Source organism: Bombus fervidus, chromosome 9 (genome assembly GCF_041682495.2).
Source record: "Bombus fervidus isolate BK054 chromosome 9, iyBomFerv1, whole genome shotgun sequence".
Lineage (NCBI taxonomy): Eukaryota > Metazoa > Arthropoda > Insecta > Hymenoptera > Apidae > Bombus > Bombus fervidus.
Window position 1 is genome coordinate 9733647 of NC_091525.1, and position 26427 is coordinate 9760073.

A 26427-nucleotide genomic window follows, 5' to 3' on the forward strand; every position below is an offset into this window, starting at 1 on the left:
CGATGCTCGCACCTACGGCCGAGTGATGAACCTGCGGCCAGGTCCGCGTCGAAATTCTCCGGCAATCGTCGCTGGATCGCTTTTCTAATCTTCCGAGTAATCTGTATAATCCTCCAATCTCTCGATCGTCTTCTGTATATTGGCGCGCGTGTGTGTATGTGTGATTTCGCAGTCGAATCTGTGAGTCGACTGTTGTTTCTCGCAGCCGTTGTGTGACACAGGGTGAAGATACAACGTCGCTTGTGTCACGCTGAGGACACTCCGCAAGCTCTAACCGCACGACCTTGAAGCCTGTTGTAACCACGGTCCGAAGAGCTGTCTCGCGTTGGATATTCGAGGAAACGCACGCGAGGGAAAACTGACGCGTATCGAATCGCGCGATTCAAAGTGCGAAAACAAACAGAATTACCGAAGGAAGCTGCCGTGTGGAATATAGTCCGGGAAGTTGAATTCCATTGGATTGTTGCACGAAGAGTTTCTTAGATCAACTTTTCTTAGAATCGCTATCGAAATCAAAGACTCGGTCGTCAATCAAACATTGGATCGTTGGCTGGAGATTCTCCACGTGGCTTTAGTCGAAATCGAAACTTTGGAATTAACAATCGATTAATCAAATCGTTGGATGAAGATCTTTTTGTTGATTTGGATCAAAATCGAACACTTGCAAGCACCAGATCGTTGAACGAACAGTTTGCTATTTGTTTCTATTGAAATCGAAGATTTGGAAGCAGTGGCCAAGCACCGGATCAATTGAATCGAGAGTTTCCTATTTGGTTTCTATCGAAATCTATCGATTAGATTGTTGGACGAAGATCTTCCACTTGGTTTTGATCGAAATCCAAGTTTTGGAAGTATGAACTAATTACTTAGACGAGGAATTTTGTATTTGCCTCTGACAGGTATCGTTAAGCCATCGATCAAATTGTTGGAAGATTTTCTACTTTATTTTCTTTAGGTTTACTAAGATTTCTCATGAAGATAAAAGGTTTGGAAGAATCAACCAATCGAGTGGATAATTGGACGAAGATTTTCAACTTACTTTTGACAGAAATCGAAACCTTGCAACTGTAGATCGATTAATCGGACTATCGAGAATTTTCCACTTGATTTCCATCGAAATCAAAGGTTTATAAGGATTAATCAGAACAGATAGAAACTGTGTCTCGATGTTCATCTTCGCGCCACGCGACAACATGTCGACGTCTCGTCAAGGTTCGACGGGTCGGAGAAGTCGATACGCGCGCTCTTCGACCACGACGAGCGTCACTCAGCTCCTCAGCGACTCGTGTTCGAATCTCCTACAACGATTAACCACCAGAGTACGAGGAATGTCTACGGTGAACGACAACGTAGGGAACAAACCATCTGTTACAAGACCATCGCCGATCGTCAGTCAATTGAACAGCGCAAGAGCACGTCTAGAGGACAAGTACTGTACAATCCTGGACAAATATTCGAGAAAGAAGCATCACGATCATACGGATCGACCGTCCATCGAATACAGACGCACTCGCGAACGAGATCGAGATCACGCTTATTATCGTCGCGAAGACAGCCCGTTTGTCCGCGACGAGAAGACCCTGGAACCTTCGATGACCCGGACCGTGATCAAGAGCCAAACCAGCGTGGTGCTCTCGGAAAAAGCGTATCCCTACGTGAGATCTCCCACCGCGAAAGAGTTCAAACGCGAGAAAACACCCGGCTATCATCGTGTAGACAAACACGCTTTACAAAATTCAGACGCATATCGCAGATACGGAAGACACAAATCTGGCCATGCGGAGACGCGTACGAGAAAAGTGAGACCGTATAGAAACGGTAAAAGCGAGCAATTGGAATCTTCGTCCGCTGCTCTTCGAATAGTTCGGCCGATGAAAGTGGAGCCTCTGGTGTCGAAAGAGAAGGACGATGATCCTGACAAGACACCAACGAGTAGCGTAGTCAGAGAAAACGTCAACGATGTCAGCGTCCTTCCGATCATCGACTCCGAGGAAAGTGATCCGGCGATCTCCGAAAGAGTAGCGAAGAGGAAGGAGATACAGAGTTTGATCGAGAAGTACGCTGCCATGGAAGAGACTTACAGTCAATTGGCTGCAGGAGGTCAAGTGAAGATGAGGCCTAGCACCACAGATATAATCGCCAGCAAGTATAGGAAGAGTACTCGTCAAAGCGAGCGAAAAGACGCGTCGAAGAGCGCAATGGCCGCGAGTGTCGTTAACAACAACGCGGACACGGTCCAGCACGCGATTGTAAGTTGTCGAACCGCGGGTTTCTATGGGTTTCTCTGACAGCTGTCGATCGTGGATGAACGTTGTTCCGATCAGTCCCCGTTGCTGCTGCTGTGTTGTTGCGTGCCACCTCCTCCTGCCGCACACATTCCTCTCTCACAGCTGTTTATGCGTCTCCGCTCGAGTTAACAAGCCCAACCCTTGGCTAGCGATTCCAGAGCCGCGATGATCTACTAATCGATACTTGTGTTTGTACGGCGTCCATCCGAGAGATAGTTATTGGGTCGTTTTATAAGTCTTTGATGCTTCTTCTCTCGTCGATCTTTAACGAACGTTATTCTTTACGTAAGAAGCATACGGTTTTTTAACTGTTTGCTTCTTTCATCGATGTTTGGTATTTAACAGGCGTAAATTTGAAGTTTCATTTTTATTCGAAGATGGAACAGCGAAGAAACGGCAACTGTGAGCTTAAATCAAGAGAATTTAGCTTAGTTTAATTTCCTAAACTAACCAGTTTACTAGTTAACTGAAACAGCGAAAGTATGGCAACCGAAAGCTCGAATTGAGAGCATTTGCGACGCGTCTGTTTTCTGAATGGACACTTGGTACTTAATAGGCGTGAATTTGATGAAGATTGATAAACTAGTGAAAGAATAGCAACCGGGAATCCAATTAAGACTATATGCTTTCTGAATTATTAAAAAAAAAAGAAGCGAAAGTGAAAATTAAAGATTTTAATTTGATCGTTCTACAAATTTAAAGACACGCTAACGATTGTTTTTCCAAAGTTCTAAGCAGAAAATTCTAAAACTTCTTTGTTCGGATCCTGAATCAGATAAGTTCGATGAATTAAGAATAGAAACGTTTGTATTTGGACAAAAGAGATGACAGGAAACGAGGTAGAACACGTTGACGATTGAGCTCATGGTACTTTTCTGCAATTTCACGTCAAAGTTTAGCGAAAAAGCGACGAGATTTATAAAACGACCTAATACAATGATACGAATGTTGGCTCGTCATCCAAGAATCGTATTCCTGAATTTTTCTCACGTTTTCGAGCTATCTTATCGAGACTCGTGAGTTACTAGTAGCCTGTCGTTATTAGGAATAGAGAATTAGGTTTGGTATTTGATAGTCACGTGGTGCTTCGAAAGGTAACTTGGAATCTAAAAATTCGTACAACTGCTAAAACAGACGTAATGAGATTATAAAGGTCGATCGGGTAGTTTGATCGGTTGAGATTTTAAGAGACTCGTACCATGATCGGTATCATAAATTGTTAATATTGTTTTACTGCCTGTTGGCATTCAGACATTTTATATGCAGATACAGGTCTGCAAGCAAAATCTGTAAGCTGTATACATTTTTAGTTATTTAAAGCAGCATTTTGAAGCCTCTTGGGTCGGGATTTTGTTCACCTCTGTCTCACGTCGTCTTTGTAGGAGAAAGAATTTTTCTTTTTTTACCTCGCTCTTGAAACAGAAGACGACACATCAGAGTGGGGAGAGTCAACTTTATTCGATAGTAAGGCTCGAACAATAGTGATTTAGTGCGTTTTTTTTATTTTCTACTGGTTCCAATCTAAATATCCATTTTATCTTCTACTTGTCGGCAATACGTAACAATAAAAATAGATTATTAGAGTTTACAATTAATTTACATGAAAATATGTACAGTATCTTTAGAATCTGCACTCCCAGTCTGTGGGTTCCAAGTATCAGTGGTTAGCATGGTTATTTTTATAGAAAATTTCTTCGCAAAGATTTTCAACGCTTATCTGTTCCAATATAGCTGCATACATTACACTATCAAAGTTAGTTCTAATACTGACTTTTGATAAATGAAGGCAGATATGACTTAATTATGTTATCCGTGTAACTATCACGTTAGATTAGAGATTATATTCTTCTAGATATTTATTCTTATAAATCTATTCTTAACTATTAACTAATCTATTTTATTTGGCTGTTATAAAAGAGGATCGCCACTTAATGAGAGTTGGGAAACGCTTCTAGAGCATTCTAACTCTTTGAAATATCTCAAATCATCGCAATACTCGGCTAATGTCTTTCGAAGCATCACTGAATATTCGTACCAGGATGATAAATCCGTTTTAACAAGAAAAGTTAACTATATGTTATAGTTACGTAAGTGAATTTTTTTTTTCCTCTGGCCGACTGACTTACTGCGATGCCGCGTCGGCGCGTTGAAAAATTCTCGATCTCACGCTCGATGTTCGACTAATCCGAAATAATTGCGCGTTGGCACCGTGTCAACGATCCATCGAAGCTGCAGTTTATTCAGCAAGTTGTTATCGAGTTTAGCAAACTGTAATTTGTAACATCTCTTCAAACCATTAATGTGATAGATTTTCTCTAAAACAATTTTCTATACGTACGCGTTCTTAATTAATTAAATAATTAAACCTTTACGCTATATCATGTGTTTTCGCGATGAAAAACAGTTCTATTTAATCGATAAGGATCGATAGAGTACCACAGTTTTGTCCCCTCGTTCTCCAAAAAAAAAAAAAGAAAAAAGAATCGTTTCAATTCATGTATAAGTAGTTCATGCATCGAGTCAGTTTGAATTCGCGCGTCGATAAGGTAGACTCGAAGTGTCGATCGATCGATCCGCACTGGCGCGCCGTACGAACGCGTCGCGACGGTCGATCGAAACGACGGATCGAGCGTCGTGGCGCGTTCATTTGGCGCATTCACGTAAGTACACCGAGTTTCTATAGATTATTGAAGATTAACATAAATATTGAGAAAAAATATATAGTAGAGAAAAGACGACCTCCCCGAGCATGTTAGAGAAAAGAATAATACGTGACGAGCGCACTCGATAGAAGCTGTCCGACATTTTTTTATTCATCGATCTTTTTCCCTGTAAATGAATTCGATCTCTAATTCAATGCATATAAACGAGAAAGTAATATTCTATTTCGATATTTACGCGTCTATTTAGTTATCCATTTTCGTATATTCCGTACGCTAAAGTAAGACAGCTCCTTCGATGCAATGTACAAAGTAACTAACTTTAACACGAGTATAAGAGTTTAGGAAAAAAAAACAAGATCTAAGCAAAAAAAGCAATAGAAAAGATATTTCTATATCTTTAGAAAAAAAAAAGTAAAAGGTAACAAATGAGACATAATGATCGTAATATAATAATCATATTCGTAAATTTTAAAAAAGTAATAATAGTAAGAAATGACAAAATATGTTCGCTTTGTGCCGATGGTAAAATTCGTAACCGCAACTTTCTGACTTGGCAAACCATTTTGCCCTCTCCCCTTTCTCTCTGATTGTTGGGTTACCATCTCCGTTGTAATGGAATGGAATGGAATGGAAACGGATATGGCACACGGATTGGTCACTATGGTCTCGACTGGGCGCTCGGATCGGGTGGTTCGATGATGACCGATGACGATGATGTATCCCCCTACTTCCTCCCCACCGACACACTCGTACGTTCGTCCGTGCTTACACACGTCCTCTACCGCGTGTTACACGGGTCTCCGCCCTCGTGGTGGTGGTGGTGGATGACGGTGTGTGGTGGCGATCGGTTGATGCGACGGCTCTTGGATGTGGACGTCTCTTCTTCTCGGCCACAATGGGATCTCACGCTCTACCCTGCAACGTCAACGATGACCGACAACTTGGCCGACTTACGTGTGGTGGCCATTGACCACACGCAACCTATCAACGTGCGAACCACAACGACTACGTCTTCTCTGGTCCAACCAACTGGTGAATCGTCGATCAACGTTACGGCCGCTGGGGAAATTGGTTCTCTGTCGGGGCTCTTCGTCATGAAACCGAACACACGGGGACTGATCGTCGGACCGACCAATGTGATCCGGACCAACCAAACGGTGCACTCCACACCACTGATTGGGTCCTCTGTTGGCACGCGCCGCTGATACCGATTCCACCGGCCCATATGTAGAGCCCACGACCGCCCTCCGTCGAGGACGACGAAGACGGCCACCTTGTTTACCAATCCGGCGACATCCTGGCAAATAGATGTTCGTGAATACGTGAATACACTCATTGTAGTAGATTTAAGCAAGCCTCAGATCGATTGGTCGATCGATCGATCGGATCGGTTACCCACGGTATCTGCCCATGGTCTCTCTTTGCCTCTTCTCGCCTCTGCTTCCCCTTTCTTCTTCTCTCGTTCTCAAACTTCTGTGTTGTAGAATTTTTCCAACTTGTCTCTGTGTATTTGGTTGTGTATGCTTGTTTGAGGTTGATCCATTTCGAAAATTCTTCCTCGATGACGTTCTACTTGTTTTAGTTTGACAAATCCTTGATTCTTCTTCGTGATTTCTCTGTATGATAGTCGAGAGAAGACTGAATACATCCTTGAAAATTTTCTGTCTGTCTTAATCGAAAAGGGTTGATTCTCCTTTCACATCGATTTCTGTCCCTTTTAATCATCTTTTTCAATTAATGTTTGTTAATGGGTTTATGGTATAAGGGGTTCCGGAAATGACTTTAGACGGTTGAAAGATTTGGCAACGCGTGTTTGTCGTAGCGATCTTCTTCCCGTTACAAATATTCGTTTTCCTCCACCCTGCACATCGTAATCGACGAGTATATCCAATATATATATAGTGCAAATTGATCAACACTTGCTACCTCAAACATATCCAAACTAGCTCAAACATGTTCAAAATACTCTAAAACGTCGTTACTATGTGACTAATTTCTCTGTAACCACTACTTAAATATCTTTCCCACTATCATGTACTACTTCTAAATACTTCTAAATATGCTACATTTCTCATTAAAGTATACCACTCTTTCAAGTATACTAGAAAATTCTCAGAATCCACTATTCGCATATGTCTCTGAAAGTACAAATACATCAACTTTCTCGGAATACTATTTGCAATATAAATTCCTCTTCTCTTGTACCGAGCTTTCATTCCTGTCATTGAAGATGAAATGTCGGAGCCAGAGAGAGACAGAGAGGCGAAGGAAGGAGGAGAGACAAAGAGAGATCACGCTTGCGCTATCTCGTCGATACGTTTTCTTCGGGATGACGTGTTCCCCTGTCTTTGAACAGGCGCACGAGGACATTGGACATTCGCTCTCATTATTCCGATGGCTTTTCACACAACGTTTCCAATGCATCCAGCCTATTCAAGGCTGGAACAGCCACAGAGAATAGTTGACGTCGGGTTTTACATGTGCATCCCGGATGTGATAGTCAATGTTATGTCCTCAGGCTGCCAATTTTTTACGATTAGGGTACCTCGGCCTTAGGAGAGCAGCAGTTCCGATCGATAAAACATAAAGCTCTAACGATACCGTTTTTTTCACTTAAATCATACATCCGTTCACAACGTATGGCGTACAGAACACACGTCGGCCGAACGTCCAACAGGAAGTGCGTCTCTGTTGCTCTTCTCTCATCTTCGTTAGAATTTTCTTAGAAATCGTTTGATATATATATGTATGAGAGATCTATCATCGATGAGACAACGAATATGTTAAATGTTGTTCGAGATAGTCCATCGATGACAAATTTAGGTTTTAGAGTTGAGGATAGGGCCTTCATAGAGCAACTCAGACGATCCTTCCATGGACGCCAGGTCTTTGATGTATTCGGACGCTTATCTATCTTTTTACATTGCAGATAAAGTACTGGCCACCCTAGGAGAGGGTACTTTTGGAAAAGTTGTCAAGGTTAAGGACTTGCAAATGTAAGTGGCAGCTAACGTAACTACTACATAGGTAACCTACCTCGGGTCTGCGTTTTTCTATTTTTCTTTGGTCTCCTTTTTATATACAGAATGGCATGTGAGTTGACTTACTGTTAAGATGTCGAATAGATTCTTCTTTGCTATATGTGTTAAAAATTTTGTTTCAGGTTTTGGGAATTTATAATGGAAGTATTTGTGGAGCAACGTAAGGCAATAATCGAATTTTGTTTCTCAAGTTCAATGCTGTTGTCTTAAAGTAGAGAATATACATTTTCTATTTTTAAGCAAGGAATTTGCTTGTACAACTAGGAATATATCATTTGACCCGGCAGATTCAGCTAAAGGAGTCTGTCAGTGATTTGCTACGAGAGACCACATCATTCGACTGAGTTTTACCATACGTGATAGAGGAAATACGCAATAATTTCGACGATTTTATAAATATGCACGCGTTTATCTTGTTACCAAACTTGTTACCGTGCAAGAAGACAATTTATTATCACTGGTAACTTGCAACAAAGCCTGTAAGATTCCAAATTGGCAAGACGGTCTTCAAATGCATGTTCTTGGCTCTTTCCAAATACTCTGCTTGACATATGTGTTCAATATTTTCCTTAATACACATCGTACATGATTCTCTGTCTTGTTACAAATCGCTGACAAACTCTTGTTGCTGGAGACAACAACAAGCTCTGTGTATTATTAACTTTATGGACATATTCACGACACAAAACTTAGGCGATACAGCGCTAATTTAAAAAATGGTATTTCATTACTTTTGTTGCTCTCTAGTAAATGCTTCCGTAATGAATCTCCACTATGTAAAACACAAATTTTTTAAAACATTTAAGACACATCTGGAAGAATCTATTCTATTCTGATGGTAAAGTAATTATTTATAGATTATCCTGTACTTATCCTATCCTACTCTAATTTCCTCCAAGCTCCTCCTGATTTTTCTTCCTGGGATATTCTTTTTGTTGATCCTGTCCACTTTCTGTCCACTCAGAACAACATGCACCAAAGAAAATCGCAAAGGTGCGTGGCGCGACTCGAGTCATAGCAGAGTCAGAAATAGCCGTGCCGCAGTGTCACAAAATGACGCGCAAGTAGTCGCAATAATAGGATGGCCTTGCACTTTGTTTTACGGGCCTCGGCGGGCGAACGAATTGTCACGAAATCGCTCGTCGGGATGCCGATCAGGGGAGAATTTCTTTGAACCATTTTTCACATTCTTCTTTCCTTTCTTTCTTCTCTCCTTTGTCGCGTTTTGGACGTGCGCGCTTTTGTGTTTCATTATGTATATACGATGATGTTACCGACCATGTGGATTATTGGCGGTCCGGTGGACAGTGTCGTCTAATAAAAGTACAATGACGTTTGCAGGGATCACGTGATGGCGCTGAAAATCATCAAGAACGTAGAGAAGTATAGAGAAGCCGCGAAGCTCGAAATAAATGCCTTAGAGAAAATTGCGACCAAGGATCCGGAAGGCCAACAGTTAGTATTTGCGTGGTTTTTCGACCTGGTGGGGACTGGATCGTGGCGAGTAGAAGAGGGTGATTCTTCGTGTAAAAATAAGCTGAAAATTCTGCGGCGAAATTTCCGCCTACAAAAACCCAATTTTTCTCCTTTTTGTCTGAGGAAATTTTGCTTAAGTCTACTTAATTGTAATTTAAGAATATGAGGTATTATTTGGTTTAGGAATTGTTCAAATTTGTACGAATTATATTTAAAACTTTGGTAGCAGAAGGTAATGTAAATAGAATGTTTACTTTTTGCACTATGCTATAGTATACTAGAGATGAAGCAGCATACCACAATCTCCCAATGTTATTAATAGCAGCAATGTTCAATAAATAAGACCAAAATATTATAATTAAATTTAATATTCGATGGAACATGGATAAGAAATTTAGAAAAATTTGACTAAAACTGGTGAAACCAGCGTGTAAAGTAAATTACATTTGATCTAATTATGTGCAAGTAATATTTTGATATACGTGAAATGATTTCAAAAGATAAAGCAGAACAGTCAGTTTATATTTACGTAAAAGAATCACCTTCTACTTGCTAACATCATTCTTCCTGCCTATGTATATTTTTACAAATAGTGAATTTGTTTCTTTTGTTCATCTAACATTTTATTGTTACTTTCAGCTTGTGTGTGAAAATGCTCGATTGGTTCAATTATCACGGACACATGTGCATCGCCTTCGAAATGCTTGGTCTTAGCGTCTTTGATTTCCTGGTATGTATAACAAATTTATCAAATAACGTATCGATTCCATATTCCTAACTGTTTAGTATCTACAGAGGGATAACAGTTACCAGCCTTATCCATTAGAACATGTCAGGCATATTGGATATCAACTTTGCTACGCCGTCAAATTCTTACATGATAATAAACTTACGCACACCGATCTGAAGCCAGAAAATATATTGTTCGTAGATTCCGATTATGAGACCATATATAGTAGCAAAAAGGTGAGCCACGATGAGATTTTTCTATATTAACATGAAACAATTTATTGTGTCATTTGGAATAGTGTAGCCCTATACTTATGAATAATTTATTTATAAAATAGTGCAATTGAATGTTGAAATGGAATTAATAATTGTACTTCATTTATTTTTACTTAACACGTTCTATACATTCGTGTCAGTAAAAGGTATGCATGTGTTAAAGTGCATTAAATTGAAAAGCATCCAACTTTCTTTACTTAATTTATTTCAGATCTATTTATATGCTAGAGATATCTGTTTTTAATTCTCACATGTTATTAATCGAACTGTAAATAGATTGACAGTAAAGTATTTAATGCTGCATGATTCTAAGTGACACTTGCATTATATCAATTAAGTAAATAATAAATATGGGATCAAGTATAGTGTTCTAAAGTGTGTAAAAGAAGTTTCTACTTTTTAAGCGGAGAGACATTAGGCGCGTAAAACGGACAGATATTAGACTCATCGATTTCGGTAGTGCTACATTCGACCACGAACACCATAGTACGATCGTTAGTACAAGACATTATAGAGCGCCCGAAGTAATTTTAGGTGAGTAACCTTCGTAAAATCAGCTGTTCAGATTACGAAATTATTATTATTGATTCGTTACCCGTTTTGTATAGAATTAGGATGGTCTCAGCCTTGTGACGTATGGTCGATTGGCTGCATCCTCTTCGAATTGTACCTGGGTATTACCTTATTCCAAACACACGACAACCGCGAGCACCTAGCAATGATGGAACGTATACTTGGCACGATTCCACATCGTATGGCTCGTAAGACTAAAACTAAATACTTCTATCATGGCAAATTAGAATGGGACGAGAAGAGCTCAGCCGGTAGATATGTACGTGACAACTGCAAACCTTTACACGTAAGTAATTAGTCATTGTTCTAAATATATTATACTAAATTACATAATTGTCTAAAAGCGTTTATTTTCCTATAAATAAGAAAAACTTCATATGCGGATATATGAACAGATTTTCTAATTTAAAATTACCTTTAAATGTTAATGTATTTTCATTTCATATGCACAGCGTTGTATGCTTTCGGACGATGAAGAACATCGACAACTATTCGATCTCGTCCAGAAAATGTTAGAATATGAACCTTCTCAGAGGATAACACTAAAGGACGCATTGGCACATTCTTTCTTTGATGCGTTACCTGCACATCAAAGATTGCCAGATCTTCGGGCAGCAGGCGATTCTCAACAAAGCCATGAGCGATCACATTCTCTCTCACGATGAAGCTAGGAAAGGGACCGACTTCTGTACTGGACAGACACTTCATTGTCAACGACGTTGTTGTCCCACGTCGTCATTCTGATACCTTTAAGTCTTATAAGACTGTATATTTCCGGTTATAATCAGATTCGATGACATAAACCGAATAACTAAACGAATTTAAACAAATAGATAAAGGGAAAAGAAGAAAGGAAGCTCGAAATTTTATTAGAAAATATAATTAAATTTGTTAGCAACGATCAACAACGACGTTGATTAAATTGCAAAATTGTATTGTTTATTAACAATGTAAAATAAAAAGAAAAAAGTAGTAGTACAATGGTGCTGTGGGCCTCGGATTCGATGTAATGTATGATAGATTATCGAAAACAATCGCATGAAAAATACACCAAGTTACCATTCTTATCTCCAATTGTGAGATATTAAAGTTGGTAGATGATGTAATGTGACTTGACGAGGTAGGTCCCTATTAGTGGCTTGCAAAAAGACCAGTGTGTCTGCTCAGTGTGACATAACAAAGTCCCGGGACACTGTAAACATTTTCTAAACGCTCTTCTGTACATTTTATCCCTTAATTTTATTACAATGTTACTATAAAACAACGTTTGGAGTAAAGAAGGGTCGCAGTTTATACTCTGTTTGTTATAGATTGATGACCATGGCGTGTTTAGTAGTAAGAAAAAGATTTAGCCTTAAGAAATAAGTAAATATATGCGTACGTGTTGACATTATGATTAACGAAAAAGAGAAAGTGAGAGCGAGAAAGGGATGAAGTGTGTGAGAGAGAAATTCATTGGACGCCAATTCATCGTCGTAAAATACACGTGTTAATGTTTTCAGAAATCATAAAAATACCGCATATACGATTTATTTTAGAAAATGCGATAGATCTTTTTTAGAAACTTCTAGATAAAGCTGACGTAAATTTGTTTCACTTTTTTCTTTTCGGTTTAATGAATATCTAAATTTTGTGCATAATCTAACGATATTACAGACAATCATGTGTGTTTTACGTTTCATCAATCCGATTAGAAGGCTGAAATGGATTGATTGAATGGCACCTCCTAAATACTGAGAATTTTACGTGTGCGTCGCATATAATCCTTAAGAATAAATGCGAACTCACGTACCTAAGAACGTCTCTGCTTTTATTTTGTTTAATAGAGGAATAAGTTCTGAAGAATTACGAAGCTCCTACAATGTACATCGTCTCGTTTGACTCTTTCAGTTTTCTTATACATACGATATGACGAAAATCTATCACATTCTCTGCTGCTCGTACAAAATACGAAAGGAATATGTCTGAGCACTGCGAAAAAAATGCTGTTTCGAGTAGCAATAAACACGTTTCTTTCAAATAATTATTTGACATTTATTTTTCCAAATAGTAAATCAAATTTCTCATCCCAATAATTTAAAGTGGTCCAATACATCGTTGCGTTACATACGTTTATACAATATTTCGACAAGATACTTTTTACAATACACACTCATACATGTTGTTCATACACGCGCACGTAAAGCAGAGCTTTTATATACGAACCTGGTCAACAGGTAATTACAATACCATACCAAATAAAAAAGTCGACATTGTTAGGCAAATGTTGCGTACATTTGTGTAATCGATCTACTCAAATTTTATCAAAGCCTCGCATATAAGACAATGACAGTCAGAATTACAGTTTAGGCCATTTGTATACTGGAGGAACTGATGGTTTGTAAGTTGTATCGTACAATTGTGCCTGAATAAATTTTTCATAGTCTTTGGGCTGAGGATGAACCGTAGCAAGTTCTATGGAAATAAAATCAATTCTTTTAGTTCGTTCTAATTGCTAAACACATCATACAGGAATGTTAGAAAATACAAGTCTTACCATTGTCATAACAATATTTCATAACCTCAACGGCTATTTTCAAAGAACATTTCTGAATGTCCTGGAGTGGCGGATACAAGTTTCCTTTCTCTAAATCTTCCTCAGAAACCATATCGGACAATGATTTGGCAGCAACGAGGAATGTGTCTTCAGGAATAGTACGCATACCACAGCATATGATGCCCAATGCTACTCCAGGGAAGATATAACTGTTATTTCCCTGACCAGGATAGAAAGTCTTTCCATTGTACGTTACTGGTGGGAACGGTGATCCACTAGCAAATATACATTTTCCCTGTAAATATTTAAAATTAATTACTAAATTTTTTTGCTCTTACATACTATAGTTCACACATTGTTAGAGTACAATTGAGAATTTTATAATATCTCTGTAATAATACCTTTGTAGCAGTGTATGCTTGCTCAGCAGTACATTCTGCTTTACTTGTCGGATTGCTAAGAGCAAAAATTACAGGCCTTTCATTGTTATTTGCCATTTCTACCAGTATTTCAGTGGTAAACGCACCACCAACTGCTGCTGCACCAATAAGTACCGTAGGTTTTGCGGTTTTGACAACTTCCAATAACGTATTTATTGGCGCATCATCTCGAGCAAAGTGCAATTTATGCTCCGTCAGGCCACCGCTTGGACGATTTTTAACAATTAATCCTTTCGAATCGACCATCCAAATTTTACTCTTGGCTTCTGCTTTACTCACACCTTCTTTCTGCATGGCCATAACACACAACCACGCAATGCCCAGTGAAGCCTACAATATTGAATGAAACATCTTAATCTTAACACTAATTCAGATTACGTTTATATTTATGATATCGATTTATAGTTTCTTAATACATTTCTTAAAAGTATTTCAATCGATCTAAAATATGAAGTGTTGATATTTACCTCACCAGCGCCTTGGAAGACGATTGTATTGTCCGACAATTTTGTATTCGTGACACGAAGAGATGCCAACAAACCAGCTACAGCAACTGATGCAGTTCCTTGGATATCGTCGTTGAAGGTGCAGTAATGATCGCGATACTTACTAAGTAATCTGAACGCATTGGCGTTTCCAAAGTCTTCAAATTGGATTAACGTGTTTTGTCCGTATCTTTTAACTGCAGCCTGCATAAATTCGTCCAAAAATTCGTCGTACTCCTGACCAGTAACACGCTTGTGTCTGTGGCCAATGTAGAGAGGATCGTCCAACAGAGACTAAAACAGAAGTTAGTATTTAGTCATTTTGTATAACATTTGTCATCTTCTTTGCGTATGTTTACATATAAATAATATAGTTTTTAGATCCATCCTATACTGTTTTGGGATAAAACATTCATATCTTGCAAAGACCCATTGTTTCACATGACAAGAGTTAATTCCATTATAAGAATTAACATAATTTATAAACGCACATTCGACATATGCATTTCATAATCACATTTTGTTCATAAGAAACGCTTTCATTTAATTAATTACTTCATAATCGACACATTTGTAATCTCCTAACCCGTATATGGGTACGCAATTTAGACACCTGCACTCTGAACGCGTTAATTATTTAGAAATCTTTGTACCAACCTGAGTGTTTGTACCAACGTCTAAAGTAATTGGCAAGCACTGGTGAGGTTTAATTCCAGCCAAAGCGGTGTACAAGGACAATTTTCCAATTGGTATTCCCATTCCATAGGCCCCTAAGTCACCCAGTCCCAATATTCTTTCACCATCGGTTACGACGATGGCTCGTACATCGTGTTCAGGCCAATTACACAAAATATCATATACATAGCCTTTGTCATGTATACTTATAAACAGACCTCGTGGTCTTCTGTAAATTAGGCCAAATTTCTGACATGCTAAACCTACTGTGGGTGTATATACCAGAGGCATCATTTTCTCCACATTTTCTCCCAATAGACGGTAGAAAAGTTTCTCATTCCGGTCCTGTAAGAATAACATTGAATAGTTGTTATTCTTCTTCAGTGGAAATGTAATATAGAATGAAAAAATTTAGAATAATTTCTTTGGATCCTTTAGATTCTCCTTATACTTTAGAATATTTCAGATATTTGACCATTAATAATCTTGATTATTTTAAACAAATTTCTCAATTCAATTTGCCAGTTTATAACTCAGATACTTATAAAGGAAAGGATAAACTAATAATTAGTACGTACCAGTAAACCAATGAGGTATATATATTTTGATAAATCATCATCATAACGATCTAGATTCAAGCGACAGAGTTCTAGTTGTTCTTCCTGGGTTTTTACAGCTGCTGGCAGTAGACCATGAATACCTAATGTCTGTCTCTCCTCAATATTAAAGGCCATCCCCTGGAATGAAAAGATTATTTATTTTCATAAGCATACATTCTAGACAATGTTTTTCTTAGTTTAAGCAGATCTGGAATAAAAATTATAAAACATGCTAGTACAATTCATTCATTTTGTACGTCAAGAGATTACAAAAGGAAATTGGGTGAATACCTACACTTCTTTCTCTTATTGATATTATCTAATTTAAATAGGAGGGTCATCAATTTAAATGAATGCAATAAACAGAGACGCATCATGGGGTCAGCCTGATGCTATCCTGACATTGACAGGAATCATTCCATTACTGTCTGGAATCGGTTAATGAGAAAATTCCTGTCGGTTGGCAGTGAACGTGAGTGAAAGGCGATCAGCTGTTGCCTCTGACTCGGTCTTACATCATGGTCTTTAAATAACACGCGCTCAGATGTTTGCAAATCAAAATATTTCGTAACTAGCGTTCAATGATATGATCTATTGACAAATTTTGGAATACTTTGCTTTCATTTTTATACGACGAGGGAAGATTATTTTCGAAAACATAGAAAAGAGAATATTAAAATTCAGAGAATTTGAAATTGAAATTTGAAACAGTTTGAGAAGAAATCAAGTAGCGCGAGTTTAATTTTTTCTCAATGTGTTCGCCCTCTTTCTGTTAACTTATTTTTATATAATAGGCGTGCGATATTTCTCTTCTTTTTCTTAATCTCCAACCAACAGGAAACATTCATTTCAAAACCATAAAATTGTCAATTATAAACGACATGATATAAAATCGCGAGACATTGAAGAGTTTAGAAACAAGCAATTGAGATGATATATCACTTATCTAGACAGGAATTAACGAATATACCCTCAGGATGTAAATTTCCATGATCCACATTCGGTTCGCTCAAGGATCCACTTACTTGATGGACCAGATGCTTGAAGCATTTAAATCAGCGAAGGAGTCAATAAATCTTTCGACTTCAAAGCATTACGTACAAGGTATAAGTAACTTCTTCGATCGATAAGGAATAAGACAATAACTTTGATAATATTAGCAAAAAAAATTACTTCGCGTCATTGATCAATTTTGTCTCATTTTCGCTGCCATTGTGTAAAAAGGAGGCATAAATAAATGAGTATTGTGTTGTAACGAATAACGAGTAAGATCGTTGAACGTGTTAAAGGACCTACAATTCTATGCAGTAGAAAAGAACGAACTTTTGACTTGCGTACGATCTTTACGCATTCATCTTGAAAAGAACGAATTATATCTCCATCGAAACCATTCAACTTTTCTCCGAGATATTTTCCCATGTTTGGAAAATATTCTCGAGGATCGCTTCAAATTGGACACGCTGTATCGTGCTATTAACAATATTAATATAATAATAATAGCGAATGTGTGTAGGAACATACTATTTTAACAACAAATTGTTACAAATAATAATTCTATAATATGATATTCTATTAAGTGACATAATTAAAATTAGATTCAATTTCCATTGAAGATGCAACATTTAGGGGAGCAACGTTAGCCTCAACAGTCCAGAATTTTTCATTCGATTCATTCGCAAGCTTTTTCGGTTTGCCAACTAGCTAATTAGGCTGACTAATTAAATTCAACTTAGTCAGCGTTTGATATTATGGCCAAGAGCAAAGAACAGTATGCATCGCTATGATCGACGCGGTCATATTACATAATTGCTTTTTTATTGATTTTTATTTATCAAGACCTATATATCCATCGTCAAGGCCAAAAGCATAAAGTTGAAGAGAAGAAAGAACGTACAGAAGACTTTAATATCGGAAGCGCGGAATGTCCGTGCAATTTATATTGGACATAACTAGGTCAAGTGGTAGTTTTAATATTAGAATCAGTAGAATAGGCGAACTGACTGATCCGAAATTTTATAAATACGCAATAGTCTATTTTCGTGGGATTTGAGAGGTTTTTGTTAGAATGTTTGGACAAAAGCTTTCATCGAACCAACGAAACGTTTTCTCGAAACACTTTCAAGACACGTATCCTGTTTCAACATTATAAATTTGGTTCGAGTTTCATTCATAAAATGTTTGTATCCTTTCTTCCATATCGACTAATTAATTCGTTTATTTCTACGCCATCCACAGATCCAGATTTCTTTTGAATTTTAAACAAACCTAAATTAAAGTTAATCTTAATTTCTTTCGAATGCAACAAAATTAGCTAAAGTTATTTATTTTGTGCATTGAAAACTAATAAACAGATACATATTTGAATTAGCATGATCTTCGTTCAATTAATAAACAAGGAAATCTTCGAATCTTAGAAACTTACGACGAAGAAGGTAAAATATTCAACGCATAATTGTATTACGATTAACGTAAATGGAACCATTTTCAGTTACTCTAACAATAGAATACCAACACAACCACTGAAGTGTATAACGTGTATGATATCGATTAATTGAAACAATAGCATGTCTGTTCAAGAGGATTAATGACAATTATAGTATTTCCTTGAACAATACCATTCATTGTTTTGTACGTATCATTCGATCATTTCGTTATCTTTCTGTATTCAACACGAGAAAGAGCTTTTTCCTACCAGTCATGCGATATTAATTAGTGTAATTTATCAGTCTCCTATGACGTATCAAGTGTTACTTTTACGCACTCTTATAATTAACAGGTGATTTCTTTTTTACAATTATCATAAAAATACGATTTTAGATACTAGTAAAACAGGTTTATTTTCTTCTTGTTTTTTTTTCTTTTTTTTTTTGTGAAGTTAACGACGTTAATTGAAGGCAACTTTTTCTAAATGCCATTAACCATTCTCTCCCTCTATTTCAATATTATTTTATTATTTTTAATTTTTAATTAAGCCGATACGTGATCATTTGTAAAGTTTTATTTCGATGATGAAAGCCATAAAAGAGCGTCGTTGTGGTGTCAGTGAATCATTGCAATTTGTTAGCTTCGAATATGACGTAAAATACGGATAGAAATTTAATATGAAATGATATTCTTTCACGTGAGAAGGACTCGTTTATTTTATTATGAAACGTCGTGAATCTAGAACAATATATATCTCTAGATCAGAATATAATGTAATAAAATATTGAATGATTTCCCTTCGAATTCCACTCGTTTTATTCCACTTATTTTACTATGGAATTTTGTTAAAATTGATAGAAACTTACGTAAGTTAAGGAATAGTTTAAGCAGCAACTCTACTAGCTCTCAGAGAGTCCTTTAATTTTTAGAATAATTCAGAAAGATTTCTACATTAAACAAACATCCAAGCTTTTAAAATGAAAGGCATACGAGCCTCGTGAAATTCTAATCGACGAAACTCGACCAGTTTACCCGAGTTGGTGGACAAAAATCCCATTTTTTTTTTTTTTTTTGACTATATTACACGCCTCTCGAACAGGATCCTTTCCAGGATCCTTTCACTCTCAATGGCGAAGGAAAAACACGTGTAAAATTATTTATCATCGTAATTACTCGGCGCTGCGTATTTCCACGATAAAACAGCGCATGTGGCGAAGCAGAGGGCAAATTTAAAACGTCTATTTGCAATGTAAAACAGTTTTACGTAAGTTTTGCGAAATATGACGTTCGATCGCTGGTTCGATGTTTAAAATTATCGACTTGAAAAGTTGAAGCTTGCTATTGATTCGTAATAAAACGAAACAAAGAAGGGAAAGTACATGCTCTCCATCCTCGACCCCTATCGTAATTAATAAAAGTGAACCGACGTGGTCGATGGTCGGTTGAGTTGGTACGTTCGACGCATTGTCAACGACCCCGATTGTCGATGGAAAAATACTATACATTCAGAGTGCTTTGACCTTGTGGTATCCGGTTAGTCTCGAATCCAAAGAAGTGTCAATGGAATCTTTCGTTAAAAAAGAGAAAAAAGAAAACAGAACGATGCTTAGTCTCTACTAAGTTTCTATTTATCACTAGATTGGAATTATTAGGATATTTATTTGATTGTTTTGTTTACAGAAGATTGGACAGTACAAGAATACACAGGTTGCACTCAATAAAAATCTTTAATCAAGTTCCATTTCTTCGCTTGTTCTCGTGAAAATTTGGATTCGAGAAAAATATCTGTAACTATTATACTTCCGATTATGCTCCATTTTTGCATTATTTGGATTGGTAGAAAATATCTAAATATGACTAAGTTAGTTGATTTCGTGATTGACTCGCAATTATGCATCTGAGTAATTTCCTGAGTAATCAGCGAACTCTCGTTACGTTACTCAAAGTAGCCAACCTTTTCTCCGAAGTCGAATAAACGAAACGACAATCCTTATGCAATTGACGGTCCATTAAACCAGAAAGGAACTTTCGAAATTTCGTAACGGACCAATGCACCGAGCAAAGGCACGAAAGTTGGAGAATGGAGGACCTTTCGAGATCAACGAAAGCGATTTTCGATGTTGAGGAAAAGACCTGCCAGACGATGACAAGACTAAAATCTTTCGAGATCTCTCCTTATGTTATCTTATCGCGTGTTTGCGAATCGAAATGAAAAATGTTGACTCTAGAGGAAAAAAGAGGTGTCAGAAGATTCATAATATGCAAATATTTCTAGATTTACATCCGATAACATTTCGCGATTGATCTTTGACGCTTTGCCGCTTGCTTGGAAACCAAAAAGTGTTTACAGAGTACTTTGTGTATGCAACGAGAACACTTACACGCAAAATGTTTGACTATGCCGATGCAAAGTTCGATGAAAGATGGAAATATTTTCCAAAGGAGAATGATTGTTAATACCTTGTCGATCGATCGCATTGCTCGACTTGGTGAAAACGCAGTATATTCAAACCAGAAGGCTATTGCAAGTACATCACGAATTACTAAATCGAAGAATCTAAGTCGTCCTACTTATTGCTGAAATAATCGAAGCAATTAAATGTTAAAAATCCGTGTAGTACGTGAAACACCGAGAAGGAAACGAAGAAGACGATATAGATAGATGTCATGTGATAAGAACACCACGAAACGTTGCCTCGATGATGGATTCGAATATCGGTAAGCAGGTAACCGCAGAAAGCTTCTGGTATTGTGATGAAAGAAGAAAAAGAATCCTATCTAGTTTCCTTGAAATCTGTCGATTATTGAATGAATAATGTTAGACGAAAAGAATGCTTCAGATAAATTCGATAAATGAAAAACACGAACGTCATAAAACGAGCGAACGATTCAATAAAAATTACAGAATAAAATAGGATAATTCGGAATAGATGACAAATACCCTTCCATCCAGAGCGAGCAGAGGTTCAGGAATACGCGCGGTTCTGTGAAAGTCTGGCACGAGGTCCCACCAATCCGTGTCCATTGTTCCTACGAGCTATCCACGGGGTCCTCGAGTCCCATGACTAACAAATCCACGATGGAAACGGTTGCCAGGAGTTGTACCGGCTAACAAACGATCGATACGCAACTCTGGAAGCCTTTGGTTACGAAACGAGTCACGACCTACCGCAAGAATCATAATACTTGCTCCAATGCGTATCACGCATAATCCAGCTGCGCCCTTGCAACAAGTTAACATTGTAACGCTAAATACTAAACTCGTGTAAATGTTAACTAATAGTTTACGATATATATTTATTTATCTGTTTAACTATCTGTACTTCTTTACGTTCCAAATATTAATTCGTAAATATTGAGATATCAGAGTACATAGATGATACAGAGTACGTAATCTAAAATTAATATGAAAATAATAATATAATAATACAAAAGAACGATCGGTCGTTGTAAAAATTTATGTGAATTTTTTGTAAGAATATTTCATTTTATCGATCATTTATTAATTGAAAATAACTGAAGGTGCTAAATTTGTCAACATTTGAACCAAACTATTGAAATTCCTACGATAAAGGTATTTTTATATATTTCACTAACATCTGCTATTTGAACAATCGTAAATAATAAGGAAACACAGAATATTTAATGTGAACGCGCTTTTGTCTCAATGAGTGAATATCTCAGTCAAGTCTTATTTCTATTTAATCTGCTTTGCAATTAAATTAAACCAATGTTCAATTAAATAATAGTAAATCCCTGGAATATCTAAATTCGCAAATTATGTCGAGGTGACTCGTGCCTGACGAAGAAACAATAGCATATAAATATGAAAGAATACCAGCGTCGATATATAATTATTCCTATCAGCTGATTCGTGACAGCTTGTTTCAATAGTCGCGTGATGTGTGCATTTTTTTGCATAATTACACAAAAAAAGGTAGGGGAACGAGGGGAGGTAGTATTGTAAGATATCGTCGATTGGAGTTTTCCAGCTCTTCGATAGCACGAACACAATAAAACAGAGTACAATAAAATTTATTTGAAATTTGATACTATGGCAATAAATCGTAGGTATTGAGAGATTTATTAGTGGAATTTTACCAGCGCCAGCTATTGAGATTGTCTTTGAATGCGAGTGCATGAAAACTACGTAGAAGTTTAATCGTCGAAGAATTCATACAATGTATATAGACGTAAATCTTGGAGTGACTATATTTGAATTTTTGTTACATCAAAGGCGAGCAAACATTTGAGTTGATAGATAAATTGTCTGTCAGTACGGAAATATTCGGACAATGTACTCTAATATTAGAATAATATATACTCTGTATAGATTTATACTTTGGACTAACAAAATTTATATCTTGAATTCTTTGAACGTTACCTTCAAGATTGAGAATTAAATGCTACAGCTAAGAGTATACGTGCAACGATTAAATTTTCGAAATTAATTTCTCTCGAAAATAAAATTCAGATCGTAAAATGTTTATTTAAAAACTCTCAAGATAAAGCTTCTTGAGACTTTCATAGAAATTTCCTTTTTATCTGTATCCTCAAGTACGACCCACCCAGTTCGATTAGTTATTTACAATGTTTCGTTCTTAATCATATCTGATGTCATACAACTTCAAGTTCTATATCTATATTGTATCAATCTTATCTCTCTTCTTATTACATCCTATCATTATATCGTTACTTGCTATTTATGTCAATCAATATCCGTCATACCTTCCAGACGAAAAATTGCACTTAACTTTTATAGGTAAAAGAACATTCAACTATAAAGAGTTAATAGAGCGTATTTTAAAACCAGTTTTAAACTAGTAAATATCAGATGTTTAGAAAGTGACTTTAGATTGGTAAAGTTGTTCGTGTGTAACTTTTTGATCTTTGGCCCACTAGACACTGGAACTATTTATTTATATTTATAATGAAACCACTCTTGTCTTTTTTTTTTATAACCCAGCCATTCCTGATCTTTCATTTGATTAATAAATCCAAGTTAAATACTAAAATAATTATTCCTATTAGGTTTCTAACAAAATATTTGTCGTTTCATCAAAATTTCATCATTTCTGACCGCCAAATTGCATTAAAAACCTACTAATTTTTTTATTCGACACATATATATTGGAATAATAATAATAAATAATAATAATAATAATAATGTTTCACAAAATGGAACGCAGTCGTCTGTTATATAGACTTAAATTCGCTATTGATTACTCAGATATTTTAAAAGATAATAAGTTTTACAAGTCAAGGGAAAAAGACAGAACTGAATGACAGAGAAGAAAATATCGCAAGTCTCGAATTTCCATAGAGAGATACGTGTTACTCCTTAAACGGTAACCTTCGAAGAACGGCTTTTAACCGTGAAATTCCCAGTAAATTTCGTAATCGCAAGCGAATGTTTCCGGAACAGCGACGTACAGTACAATTTGCACAGTCACGCAGAACATCATTTTAATTTGGTCAATACTATTACGAATCGCGTCGCATTTTTAAACACGTTTCAAAGTTTAAGAATCAGTTTCGTATAATTTGCAACATCACAGTTGTAAAATGCTATACTCTTAAGCTTAGCTAAGATTCTCATTTTGATTCTCTGATTTTTGGTACTTCTAGATTTTTATAACTCGAGACACAGTATCCAAGACTAGGATCCAAAATAATATTTATTTATATAGCTATGTCTGTAAATGTATGAGAAGGAGTTGCACGTATTTTTTCCTGTATTCGTCAACTGTTCTTTAAATGTTTAGTTGAGTTTGTCGGTGTCTTCCTATAGGTATAAATTAATTTAGATGAACGGATTCTATACGAATATAAAGTCATGTATAGAAACTGTGATAAAGATAACGGCGTTTTATCATATGCGTAAGAAGCGTCCGTTTCATCATCCTCAGGTTGTCATACCACCGCTTGTTCCGTTTCTTAAGTATGTGCCGTGAAAGTGAATTTCATGGAATCGTACCGGCTACGTGACCTATTGAACGTAATCGCATAATTATCCTCCTAAGGAATATTTTTCGTATTTCCCGTATTTTTATTCTAAATATTAATTAATAATTCTTTCATACTCACGTTCTTTCATTTTATGCACCTCCGTGTATCTATATTTCTGCACGATTCTTACTAGCTAACGGTAAAATTCTTCTTCAAAATATCAAAGTGTAATTATAATTTCATTTCCGATATTAATATATTAAAATTAAATAACGAGTAATAAATAAAAGTGAAATAAAATTAATGAAAGTATATAGTAATAATTAAAGTAATGAAAAAGTAATGTAAAATTATAATTCGCTGTCTCAAAATATACAAATATTTGATAAAGACGAAATTGCGAAATAGTGCAAAATATCTTATAAACTGTGTTAAAATTTCATCACAGAGTGATGACATATACGAAACTTCATAGGTCATTCCTAGTACAACAGAATAGGAATTAACTGAAGATCTTTTTCATTCATAAATTACTATAGCACTTAATTCTATGTAAACCGAATTTTTTGTCCTGGAGTATAAAGAAATGTCTACGTCATTATGTTATTTATTATGTTACATATTATTTAAATTTATGCAATTATGCATCAACCTCCAGATATCTGTATATGAACGATGAATTTGTAATTTTCACAGATTTTGTTAAGAAGCAAACGATCACGACATAACTATTATAATAATCAAAGTTACACGACGTTATAGAGGTAAAAGATACGCATACATTGAATAAAACAACAGAAAGCTTTCCGCTACTGTTCAACAAAACGATGACCGTTAAAGGTGCAAATATGAAATGCAAATTTCGCGCCAAAAAACAGCTACAACATACAGGTTATTTTCGCGGATTAACATAGAAAAGTTATCGGTTCGATAGAAGAGCAAATACCTTGGATACCGTTGCAGTAAACAATGGTCAGTCGTCACTTTTTCTTCTTTTTATAATTATCATAGGCTAATGAGATGTAATCTCAAATTCTTATGCGAATTCATAAACATAAATAAAGATTAGTACTATCTTTACTATAAAAATCACAAATTATAACGAATACTCTACTTGAAATATAACCTTTAAATAAATATAAATGCATAGAAATCGATAATCTATATAATATATAATGTACGTTTCTTCTTTTCGGTGAAGTGCATCCAAAAATCACGAAACACGGTATTAGATGTCAAACTGTCAGCGATTCTGTCGGCATCGTAAACCGCTATTATACGTTAAATTACAACACGTAACGTAAGCTTACCTTATTCAACTGAGGATTTTTTAGATGGTCAATACCACGTAGTAAACTAGAACAGACAACATCGCCCTGTCCCCGCTGGCCAAGTTGATCCCTTTGAAGGCTCGACATCGTCGAAGATTTACTGTCACACGCTAAATGAGTACTGGAGCTTTGGAGCCTGGAAATAACGAGTGAAGTTTAAAGTTGATCGAGGAGGGATGTCGGTACGGTAGAACTACTGGGTACAACCAGTAGAAGAGTGTAGCGTTGCGATGAGGTGAGGTTAGAGTGCGGGGAGCGAACCTCAGTCACGTATCTATCACATGAGCCAATAATCGAATCTGATTGCGTCTCTTTTTTATTTCAAGATTGCATTCATAATTCAACTTATTAATACGATTTTATGAAGTAGTGGTGTTTACAGTCGGGCAATGATAAGTTTTTCATCGAGAGTTTATCGTAAGGGCGAATCGTCGATATAGTGCAATAAAGTTTTTCTTTCGAGGAATTTTTATTCATTTTCGTTTAAATATAAATTGTTGATCACAGATGCGGTTTTTGCTATCAGATTGTGTCTGTTTTGTTGGAACTTGGTCGAGATAGGAAAATGGGAGTATACATGAACACGGTACACTTGCTACGTCACTGAACATATAACTAGTTTAGCGCAATCGCGGGTATCGCGCAGTCGCGCGACTTCGCCCATCGAACGAAAATTGTTCACGTTTTGTTTGCTGACCATGAATTACATCATGCATATCTAATAAAAAAATTAAGTAATTGTAATGTCTACTCTATATCTACTGCAAATTATAACAATTATAATAAACATATTAGGAATATCTTAGAATAGAGGAAATATTGCTACAGCGAAACAAATTGAATCAGATTGTGCAAACATTAGTTATATGGTTTTTACTTAAATAAAATTAACTATGGTTCTAGAAACCAAAGAACACTTTTTCCCCACTATTTCCGTATAAT

At 36.5% G+C, this 26427-nt stretch overlaps 2 protein-coding genes across 5 annotated transcripts in view; one reads left to right on the forward strand and one right to left on the reverse strand.

Annotated features, from left to right (window-relative positions):
• LOC139990533 (serine/threonine-protein kinase Doa) lies at window positions 1–13069 on the forward strand. Of its 2 annotated transcripts, none has more exons than XM_072009899.1 (9): window positions 1–2249; window positions 6183–6261; window positions 7881–7947; window positions 9334–9447; window positions 10108–10198; window positions 10255–10434; window positions 10878–11007; window positions 11082–11332; window positions 11499–13069. In XM_072009899.1, exons 1-9 carry the CDS (start codon window positions 1167–1169, stop codon window positions 11709–11711), a joined length of 2208 nt encoding a protein of 735 aa, XP_071866000.1. In that variant the 5' UTR covers window positions 1–1166; the 3' UTR covers window positions 11712–13069. The 2 variants fall into 2 exon arrangements, with proteins under 2 accessions (XP_071866000.1, XP_071866001.1); XM_072009900.1 differs by having other exon boundaries at window positions 10264–10434.
• Window positions 10263–26427, reverse strand: part of Men (NADP-dependent malic enzyme) — an 18362-nt gene continuing 2197 nt past the window's right edge. For all 3 annotated transcript variants that reach the window (XM_072009914.1, XM_072009915.1, XM_072009913.1), the window contains exons 2-8: window positions 25465–25621; window positions 15761–15919; window positions 15165–15527; window positions 14490–14801; window positions 13984–14352; window positions 13583–13877; window positions 10263–13500 (exon numbers count right to left, since the gene is read on the reverse strand). In XM_072009914.1, coding sequence (XP_071866015.1) covers window positions 13385–13500; window positions 13583–13877; window positions 13984–14352; window positions 14490–14801; window positions 15165–15527; window positions 15761–15919; window positions 25465–25621 — 1771 coding nt within the window. In that variant the 3' untranslated portion in view covers window positions 10263–13384. The remainder of the gene's footprint in view (window positions 13501–13582; window positions 13878–13983; window positions 14353–14489; window positions 14802–15164; window positions 15528–15760; window positions 15920–25464; window positions 25622–26427) is intronic.